The 11,159-nt window shown below is 43.5% G+C and overlaps 1 protein-coding gene and 1 long non-coding RNA gene across 2 annotated transcripts; both read left to right on the top strand.

The window, feature by feature from the left end:
- Positions 1-2,683: 2,683 nt before the first annotated feature.
- LOC123120289 (uncharacterized) lies at positions 2,684-3,309 on the top strand. Its single transcript, XM_044540263.1, has 3 exons — positions 2,684-2,846; positions 2,917-3,090; positions 3,173-3,309. Exons 1-3 carry the CDS (start codon positions 2,780-2,782, stop codon positions 3,307-3,309), a joined length of 378 nt encoding a protein of 125 aa, XP_044396198.1. The 5' UTR covers positions 2,684-2,779.
- A 2,898-nt stretch (positions 3,310-6,207) lies between these two features.
- Positions 6,208-6,651, top strand: LOC123119571 (uncharacterized). The gene is made up of 2 exons (XR_006458735.1): positions 6,208-6,479; positions 6,569-6,651. It is a non-coding gene; the product is annotated as an uncharacterized lncRNA (long non-coding RNA).
- The last annotated feature ends 4,508 nt before the right edge of the window (positions 6,652-11,159 follow it).

The following is an 11,159-nucleotide window of genomic DNA, read 5'->3' as shown; positions in this document are numbered from 1 at the left end:
ATCACACTAAAACTTGCCAGGAACCTTATTAACCAAAATTTATCGATTTGGTTTGTTCGGTCAACCAGAAAACTGAAATACGTGTGCACCATCATCGGTCAAAGCAGCGTGTCATGGAGCGATTTGTTATATAATAGCCGTCAATCATCTCAGATAAAAAACTGTCAAATAGTATTTTCATATAATCGAGATCCTATAATCGGTGCACTAGGGCGTGTTTGGTTCCCTGTGTTGCATCTGGCCCGCATCCACCATGCAAAGTTTGGGTCGTTTGGTACACTGCATGGGCCCTTCAGCCTGGCCCGGTGGATGCAAAAAGGGGTCTCTCAGCCAGGCTGAGGGATACGCAGGATTCGAGCGTATCTCGGATGCAGGCTCGCTCGCTCGCTCGTTTTCTTTCCTCTTCCTTTCGTCTCTTCCCCAAACGCCGCCGTCACACCTCCCCGTATCCCCATGGCTCCATCGACCGGGCCTCCCGCAGCTCGTGCTCACCCCGCCGCCGGCCTCAGTCCTCCACGTGCCTCCACGCCGACGAGCGCCTCCACACGATCCCGCTGGCTCTCCTTTGATGCACGGCCAACTCCCTCCTGCGCTTGGCCGCCGGCCATGGACGCCACTACGGCTTCGCAGAAGTCCAACCGCCGATGAAGAACGCCACCGCCATCAGGACCCATGGCCGCCGCTTCTCATCAAGCGCCGCCGCCGTCCGCGAACAAGTGACGCTGCCGCGCGCCAGATCATGCCCCGCCGTGCTGCCGGGAGCAAGGAGCCCACCGTCTGGAGCCATCGAGATCCTGCCTCCCTGTATCCCGTCGCCCTGCGCTGCTGTGTGCTCCTCTTTCCACATCAATTTCAGTGACATTCAGACAAAAACAGCACCGCATGCAGCCATATGATGCAAGTTCACCAAACATACATCACGACGCAACTTTGCATCGCCTTAGCCTGGCCATGCTCAGCCTGGATCCTCCATGCAATGCAGCTGAAAGCCACCCAGGCAACCAAACACGCCCCTAGACCGATGCGTTTCTGCTTGCATGAATCTACGTACAATTGCCAAAGCAACAAACTAGCTAGCCAGTGACTTAGACTAATCAGGTAGCCTGTTGTGCTTGCGCCGGAGAGACACGAGGTCACCGCCCATGATAGCACGGTGCCGCCGCCCTTGCTCGTCGTCGTTGACCTGCACCGTTCCAGTGAAGAACCCATCTTAGCCCAAAAAGAGACTTCGGTGGTCACTTGAAGCAAAATAAAAAACTGGTTCCAGCAAAAAAAACATCCAGTTCCAGCAAAACAATCTTAGCAACAAGGAACTCCAGTAAAAGGTTTGAAGGAGAAATTCACTCTGAATCTAGACAAAAATAACCCAGGTTCAAGCGAAAAACGTGTTCAGCAACAACCGAACCCTGTAGTTGCCCAGAACGTTGTTGGTCAGATGAAGCAAAACAAAAACCTAGTTCCAGCAAAAATAAACTACAGTTCTAGCAAAAATGATACGAGCAACTAGAACTCCGGTAAAACGTTTGAAGCAAATATTTAGTCAGGTTCCAGCAAAAAAAAACTCAGGTTGCAGCAAAATTCGTGTCTAGCAAACAAAACAACCTTGTAGCTCCCCAAAACGCTGTTAGTCAGATGAAGCAAAACCAAAAACCAGTTCCAGCAAGAAAAAACTACAGTTCCAGCAAAAACGACACGAGCAACTAGAAACTCTGGTAAATGTTCGAAGCAAAAATTTACTCGGTTCCAGCAATAAAAATCTCCGCTTCCAGCAAAAAAATCGCATCCAAAGAAAAAAAACCCAACCTTGCAGCTCCCAAAAACGCCGGTGGCAGCTCCGGCGTGCACAGATACAACTCCATCGTCGAAGGGCGCAACTGATTGCAGCACCAAAAGCTCATCGCTGGCTGTGGCAGCACTAACTCCAACGCTGAGGAAGCAGGGTTGCACGGCCGCGCTGCGCAGCTCGCAGTACTCAAACGTCAGGCGCCCGCCGCGGCTGGTTCACCGGCGATGGGGAAGCAATGGGGAATGGGGCGCGGCGACTATCTATATCTATACTTCTATATCTATATCTATATCTATACTACTATTAAAAGACCAAATGTGACTTCCCCTACATCCACACGACAAAGTGCACACAGGATAACCCTAGACGTCCGATCAGACCCACTTACTATCATGCAACTGTCCACGTTTTATCAAACATACTACAACCAGATCAACGGTTCTAATCAAATGTTCTGCCGGCAGACTCCCACGTCCAGGCTCCTACACATCCTAACGATGACACCTCCATCCAGCGAATAAACATTATCTCCGCGATCAACGCCACCACCACGCCACGAACCTCGCGTCGGCACGCCGCCCCGCCGTCCTCGCTCCGCCCCGCCCGGCCGCCCTCGCCACGCGACCCTTGCCCCTGTTCTCCGCGACGACGCGACGCCCTCGACCCGCCTTGCAGCCCTAACTCTCCTCAATACGCCGTCGTCGCCACGCCGCCCTCTCCCCGGTGTCTGCGACGTCCTCGACTCGGCGCGCTGCCTTACATCCGGTGTCATCACCCCGGTGGCGAGCAGATCTCCAAGACATCTGACTACTTCCGTACCTGCTAGTGCACAGGTTAGATCAACTGAATTTGCACGTCTTTTGGTCAGACATAAGACATGGGGAATTGTTCTTTTAATCTGACAACCTGTAATTTCATACTTACAGTACATCATGATTTGCATAGCAAACTGAGTTGAGGCACGGGTCAGTAAGTGTTCATTGAGAAGACAATATGCCCGGATCTCAGCGTAGTGGGGTACGTAATCCCTTTCAGGACCTGACGAACAACGACAGTTCAGGTAAATACAGATATCACCTACTCTTAGCTACTAATATCATGTAAGTACCGACTATGTCATTGCCTCGCAGGTCAAAAAACAGATCCAAAAGAACTAAAGAGACAGAGGGAAAGGGAGAGGTATGCACTAAACAAGGATGCAATATTGAAAAAAAGAAAGGAGGCAAGGGATAGTAAGAAAGCTATGTCCGCGGTTTTAAATGAAACCAACACTCCATCTAAGCCACCCGTGGCCATGTCGCCTGGTTACTCAATTTTCTCTGTTCTTTATCATACATTTCATTAATCACAGCTAAACTCATGTTAATTAAAAGTCCCTTTGGACAGGTTTTGACACTATGGATATGCCCAGTGCGCAGTCTGCTATCACCCAGCAACGACACGCACCAGTTGTGGAAGGTCATGTGTTCTCCTACATCCAAACATACTACCGGCTCTTGTGTGCCAGCAACTGGCTTTGGTAATACAATTTTGATGCAGGCATACCTGTTGATGTGGTAATGAGTGATCAGACTCCACTTCATGGTCCATGTTCACTAACAACACCAGATACTGTCGTCTCTAACAATGAAAATGTTAATAATATCAACTCTGCCAATGAGTCGTCCCAACTGACTGTGTTACGACCGCCACTTCAAGCCTACAGATGCAACAGTTCATATGGTTGTCATTTCTGGCTCATATTAACTATCATACATGATTCACACATACATAATTTGGGACGAAGTCGCTATGACAAAACGACAAGCAGTTGAGACGCTTGATAGATCACTACAGGATATAATGGAATGTTCTTTGCCATTTGGAGGAAAGGTTGTTGTCTTTGGTGGTGATTTCAGGCAGGTCCTACCCGTTGTGACACGTGGGACAAGAGCACAGATCACGGATGCTACACTTCTGAGATCCTATCTTTGGGAGAAGACCCGCAAGATACGTCTCACGCGCAATATGCGAGCGCAGGCTGATCCTTGGTTCTCAGAATACCTACTAAGGATAGGCAATGGAACTGAAGAGACAATTAGCGACGATTATGTCCGTCTCCCTGACGAGATTGTCATTGGCTATACCGAGGATGAAAAAGCTATTAACATGCTCATCGAAGATGTCTTCCCATCTTTGCAGGCCAATGCTAGATCGAGAGAGTACATGAGTGCACGTGCTATTCTTTCGACCAAGAACGATCATGTCGATGACCTGAATGACAAGATGATCTCCAGGTTTCCAGGCGAAGAAAGGTTATACCATAGTTTTGACTCAATTGAGGATGACTTGCAGAATAATTACACAATTGATTTTTTGAACTCAATCACACCAAATGGCTTGCCCCCGCATGTTTTGAAATTAAAGGTCAACTGTCCGGTCATTCTGCTCCGGAACCTCGACCCTCATAATGGTCTATGCAATGGGACACGGCTTATGATCAGAGCCTTTCAGGATAATGCAATCGATGCGGAGATTGTTGGTGGTCAGCATGCTGGAAAGAGGGTGTTTATACCTAGGATCCCTATGTCACCCTCAGAGGACATCTCACTTCCTTTCAAACTTAAGAGAAAACAGTTCCCCATCCGCCTGAGTTTTGCCATGACAATTAACAAGGCACAGGGTCAGACCATCCCAAATGTCGGCATTTACCTTCCCGAGCCAGTATTCTCACTGGGCAGCTATATGTTGCATTGTCAAGAGGAGTGTCGAGAGATACGACACAGATTTTGGCCAAGCCAAACAAGGATGTTGATAAATCCGGGAAAAGCACCAAGAACATTGTCTACAGAGATGTTTTGGAGAGACGAGGCAGGTGCATTATTCTATTATTTCTTTTCACCTACTATGTTCGCTTTCAAAACCAGCTTATGAAACTAGCTCCTTACAAGCTTATCATTTTTGTAGCCGTATCTCATGTCATGCACTAATCACTTAACAGTTTTTGTTGATTCAGGTTTGACAAATATTCTTGTTGAGTAGAATTGAGGCTTTGCTGTGGTTACTGGTCTCCACATGTGCAACTTGTAAACCTATTTGGAAGAGAAGAAGATGGTGGAATGATGCTACGTCATGGTGTCAGATCATACATAATAAGGAACGCTTTGTGCTGTATCCTGTACTATCTAAATTTTTCGTTCGAAATTATGTTCTGTTAAACATGTTCTTGAATGCCTAAGTGAGATGCTCTATGATATATTTGTAACGAAAACTGCAAAAGACTTGAGATTCCTGGAATATATTGAAGTTAAAAGGCGTTATTACTACTATGTTGCCAATAGGACGTTCCTGGATCTATAGCACACGAGCTCACATGCTTTCTTTTTTCAGAAAAAAAATTCAAAAGAATATAGCGTACAGTATTCATAAATAAAAGAATATAAGTCATGTAACAGACTAAACTGGTGGATAACCACAGTGGGCGAGAATACCTCTTCCAACATGCATCAAACCAGTTGAAGATATGCCTCCTATTCCGATTCCATTTTCTACTTCACCTCTTCACTGATCTCCGCCTTGGCTGGCTTGATGGATCATGTGATGAACCAAAAAAATCAAAAGAACAAGTCGTGATCTCCCGCAGTCGTAAGCTCATGTACAAGAAGGCAACCACCATACATCAGCTGAATTTCAAATCAAACAGAAAAAATTAGTTTCTCAAATATTAAAAGGGTGTGCCTTTTCTGAATTAAGCCCACAGTTACAGAAGGAAGGTGGGCCAAACCCACTATTTATGCATATAAATTGTACCACGAAAATAACTCCAATATTTTGTGTGAGTATAAAAAAGCACAAGATAAGATTCTGGGGCCTCAGATAAATCCGGGGATGATAGCAATCAGGAGTCCCCAATTATCGCGATAGTAGTTTCCTTTCTCTCACGATTCTGCCTTATATTGCCTGATACCATTACTTTCACCTCTCCTCCATCCTCCCTCGTGATCTCTCAGCCGCATCCCAACATACCTCCACAACAAGTCTCTCCACTGAGCCGCACACATCTGCCCTTGGTGAAGCACCGTCTTCATCCATGTCTGCGCCTCCGTCACCGGTGCCACATGCGAGTCAATCTCCATCCAGATCCGGTACTACTGTCCATGCTATCGAAATGGTAAAGACACATTATATCTCTGTTCTTTCTATGCAAGGTTTCCTCCTATCTAAAAGTGTCATACTTGGGTTTTTAGGATGACATCAACAAGGTAGCAAAGGATGAGGATATAGATAATATGCAGGTTGAAAAGGTGATAAAGAAAGACGAGGATACAAACTATGAGTCGGCACAGGTGATACAAGAAGACTCTACTATGGAGGATACAGAGAATATGCATATTGATGAGGTGAAGACCGTACAGGAGGATACATATCCCGAGTCCACGGAGGCAAGTTTTCTTTCCACATGTCATTACTATTTTAATTCTAACGCCACAGAGCACTTTGTAATTTTTTTAGTACAATATCATATCAAAAAGATATTCTATCCGTTATAATATTATACTACCATGTGTTTCAGCTACCCAGAGATGACGAATCAAGTGAAATACCGAACAATAATGAAGTGGAGAAAAATAATTGCACGGAGAGCCCAGAATATACACATATTCTTGAAGAAAACATAGCAAACAGAGAGGCCAAAGATTCTGAACATACAAATGTGACTTTCCTTTTCCAACTATTTCTTCCAAAATTATTCTAATTATATTATATCCTACATACGGGTAATTCTTTTAATATTGTTTTCAGAAGTTAACCCACAACAAAACAAGTCAACAAATGGTGGCAACTGAGGACGAGAAATTAGCACAAACACCCGCCACGGAAGGGCTTCAAACTATAGAGGACGAACAATGCCCGTGCATATAAAGAAACATATACGACGGCATAACAAGCCTAAGAAGGCACAAGACTATGTTGTTTCTCCACAAGGCACAGACCAAAACCTTTAATGTCCTTGTACTGCTATATTATTGTTTTTGTGTTCATTATCATTAAATGTTATCATGGCCATCGTGACAGATTATGCCAGCACTGGCGATGATTGGTCCGTTATAGAAAAAATCAGATCCGAACCAAGTAAAGAAAGAAATGTAGTGAGCATCGGCGATGCATTTCTGAAAAAAAAGACATTTACTATCTCTTCTATCTCCCAAAGAATGGGTTGGCGATGAAGTAAGTATATTAGGACATGGAGATGCTATTTGATTAGAAGTATGTGTCATCTAATATACTATGTATACTTTTAATTGTAGGTCATAAATACGTACATAAATTGCATGATTTTTACGGAGCATCTACAAGTAAGGTCAGGTGGAAGTGTGTTCTTAGAGAATGCATGCATCTCTAAGATGATGAAGATCGGTAGCTATCTGCCCTCAGATGACATGGATGCTGCACCAGCATGGGTATTAAACAGAGAAAAAGCATATTTGGAAAACGATATGGTTAGTCTTACTTTTCTACATATTTCTATGAATTACAGCAAGAACGACTGATTCGTCCACATACGAGTACAACTAAAATAATCATTTTCTTCAGATATACATTCCAATAAACAACGACGACTTTCACTGGTACCTATGTGTTATAAATGCCAGAAAAAAATGTGTCCAAGTGCTCGACTCGCTAGGCCCTTACATGAGCCGCAAGGACCTCGCTGATACGGTTAGTACTTAGTCCTACTCCCCCATCTTTTCTAAGAACCTTTTTTTTCTTATTTCTCACTTTTGATGCTTATACTTTTTCCATTTGTTGGTACAACAGCTAGAAGGACTAGAGGATTTATTCAAATATGCATCCAAGCACATGGAATTAAAATCCGATAAGTGGACTGATCTCGATGTTACAACATGGAAAAGAGAAGAATATATTAAGAGCAGTCTTCAGACGTATGGGTACGCCTCCTACTATAACTGAGAGCATTTATGCTTAACAGGGCATGTATGCTATTATGTTTATTTTTTCATTGCACAGCATTCCTGAAGCACATTTGACCAACAGATTTGGTATGCCAATGCAATTCTTTACCTTATTGTATGACAATGCAATTCTTTACCTTATTGTATGCCAATGCAATTCACACAGCACCTCTCATGAGATCTGGCCTAAATAATAGTGCTCAAGGCGATACATTTCATTGGGCTGCATATTATACATTTGAACAACAAATATGTTACTACACACATGGAAAGAAGCAGATATATAGCATACCTGTATATGTGTTCCGCTAACAATCTTCCACTACTCTATATCCAATGCATCCATGCCAACATGGAGAAACAGAAACATCTCACAAATGGATGACAATGTGGCGAAGGTGCCTGTTGTGCATACAATGGAATAAGCATCAGCAAAGTTCAGATGTCAAAGAATGGACTCACATGTATTTCTGATAGAAACAGTGCAGATACCAACTTGGTTGCGACATTACAACGTCTCAAAAAGCAAAGACTCAACATCAATTAGAGCTAGCTGATAGTGACAAATTAAGCCACCCAGAATTCAAATCCACAAATCAAGAAGCTTTATCACAGCATGGTTGCCTAAAAAATGTCACCTGACTAAATCCCCACTGATAATCGTAGGTGCATTAACAACATCTAATCGAACAGCATACCTTCAGCAACCGAGTGTAGGCTGCGAACTCCTTCCCGGAGCGACTGTGTGAGGTCGACGCACTGGATCTCGGTCCAATTCAAGATGCCTACTCCTGCATGCATCGTGTCCAGCAGCTCGCATCTCGATCTGCTCTGCGGCTGTATGATGGTGGCGGCAGAGTCGATGTAGGGAAGATCCACGGGGTTGGCGGCGAGGCAAGTCCGCGGTGGTGAGAGGAGGCGGCGGGGCGAGGCCGTGGTGGGGATAAGAGCCGGCGAGGCAAGGCCGTCATGGGGATAGGAGACGGGGCGAGGCCGTGGTGGTGGTGGTGGTGCGGGGAGGGGGCGCCAGAAGACGTCGTGGCCGGAGAGGATGCGCCCTGCTCCAGAGAAGGCGGCCGGCGGCGTGCGCCCTGCTCCAAAGAAGGCGGCCGGCGGCGTGCGGCGGAGAAAGCAAAGTGACTGTCTCTCACCGTCTCACCACACACACACACATCCTGTTGTGAGAAAGCGACTGCTCCTCATTAGTGTGTGGTGAGAGACTGAGATACTTAGCACCGGCTGCCCTCTTTTTCTTTTCACCGGCTGCTCCTCATTTGTGGCAGCTCCTTATTAGTGTACCTCTGGTTGCTCTCTTTTCTTTTCCAATCCAACCTCTGGTTTCTTTTGTGTGGCCTAATTATGTCGTTCAGATTAAACATATCATCGATCAAATGGATCATCGGCTGTGTGCCTTTTGTTTTATTTTTAATATTTATGATCCACAACCCATTTGGTGAAGTAATAATTATATGAGTTCCTCTCAAAGAAATTCTGCGTTGACAAATTCAATTTTTATTCATAGCCTTTTTGTTCAATTGATTTATAATAAAAAAATATGCATTGACAAATTCAATTATTTTATTGATAGTCCTTTTGGTCATTTGATTTAAATTAGCGGCAAACGTTGTTCAATTCCTTTTTAATCGAGCGTGTCTGCTATGACTTGTGATTCGGTCAACATCATTTTATAATACTAATATTTTTTATTAATATAATATTTTTGTTATTAATCATATCTAATTTTTGTAATCATCCAGGTCATCTTGTGGTCTGTGGATGTTAAATTTCATGGAGTACTTCACGGGAGATAGTCTGTCTGACACTCCCGAACAGGTATATTTTGCATCGTATCATGATACTAATTATTTTGTGTTGTATCATTATTTGAAAATTAAGTCTTGTTACTACTTCACTTTAGGTTCATATGACAGATTTTAAAACAAAATTAGCTGTCATTTTAGTCGACTCTGAATTCAATGATGATGATATAAGAAACCAAGACTTGGATGATGATGAAACCAACACGGATCCCACCGATTGTATGATCATCGAAAGACCTCCTAACAAACCCAAAGCATCCAACTCATCATCACAAGTTGAGCTCATCTCGCAATCATTTATCCTTCCGCCGTTTGTCACTCCAACAAACGACGACTTAATGGATGAACTTTGCTTGTTCATCATCATGGTTGATGATATCCCTTTGCTAGAGTAAGACACATTTTTCCAATTCATTTTTGTTTATAATAAATTATTACTCTTGTATAATTATAATTGATAGAATTCCCATTTCACAGGAGCGAATGGGTGAAAAGCTCTCAACCTTATCCTATTAGTTTGAACTTGAGACAATTAAAGAACATATTAAAGAATGATGAGTACATGGATGCTGGTTGTTTTAACATGGCTGTCAGGATACTAGCGTGCCACGACGTCCAGCTTGCTAGAGATGTCCCAACACACTATATGGATCTACGATTCTGTCACTAGTAGAAAAAGGGGCTTTAGTCCCGGTTGGTAAGGCCCTTTAGTCCCGGTTTTTGAACCAGGACTAAAGGGTCGTTACTAATGCCTCTCCCCTTTAGTCCCGGTTCTTACACGAACCGGGACTAAAGGCCGCGGCCACGTGGAGCTCCACCTTTAGTCCCGGTTGGTAACACCAACAGGGACTAAAGGAAATTTTATGATTTTTTTTTAAAAAAATTTGAATTTTTTTTATTTTCAAATTTCTGAATTATTTTAACCTCTAATCTCTAATCACCACCCCTCGTCACTGCTCAATTTATCACCCCTCATCATTCCAAATCATCTAACTTCCTGGACGGTCACCCATCCTCTCACTACTCCAGCCTGAGCACGCTTAACTTCCAGATTCTGTTCTCCCTCGTTTCAAAGTCTGCACTTGTTGTTTTCCTGACAATAGTAAGTTGTCAATCCTATTAACCCTCAGGAATTTAGCTTGAGCATGAAGTGACACATTTTACTGTTTGAGTTTGAAACTATTGTTTTAAAAAACAATAATTATTTAGTAACACTAATATTTCTTGAATAATTAGTTTGACCATTATTTGACCATAGTTTGACCACAGTTTGACCAGATTTGACCAAAATTTCTTAGAGAATGCATGCATCTCTAAGATGATGAAGATCGGTAGCTATCTGCCCTCAGATGACATGGATGCTGCACCAGCATGGGTATTAAACAGAGCCAAAGCATATTTGGAAAACGATATGGTTAGTCTTACTTTTCTACATATTTCTATGAATTACAGCAAGAACGACTGATTCGTCCACATACGAGTACAACTAAAATAATCATTTTCTTTAGATATACATTCCAATAAACAACGACGACTTTCACTGGTACCTATGTGTTATAAATGCCAGAAAAAAATGTGTCCAAGTGCTCGACTCGCTAG

This window comes from Triticum aestivum, chromosome 5D (genome assembly GCF_018294505.1).
Source record: "Triticum aestivum cultivar Chinese Spring chromosome 5D, IWGSC CS RefSeq v2.1, whole genome shotgun sequence".
Lineage (NCBI taxonomy): Eukaryota > Viridiplantae > Streptophyta > Magnoliopsida > Poales > Poaceae > Triticum > Triticum aestivum.
This window is presented reverse-complemented; position numbering and strand designations above follow the sequence as displayed.

What these genes read in the sequence shown, in the direction of transcription:
- LOC123120289 (XM_044540263.1), top strand. Translation starts at nt 2,780, where the DNA reads ATGCCCGGATCTCAGCGTAGTGGGGTACGTAATCCCTTTCAGGACCTG. An exon ending in GACGAACAACGACAGTTCAG is followed by an intron (nt 2,847 to 2,916) that starts GTAAATACAGAT and finishes ATTGCCTCGCAG; the next exon opens with GTCAAAAAACAGATCCAAAA. An exon ending in ACCCGTGGCCATGTCGCCTG is followed by an intron (nt 3,091 to 3,172) that starts GTTACTCAATTT and finishes CCCTTTGGACAG; the next exon opens with GTTTTGACACTATGGATATG.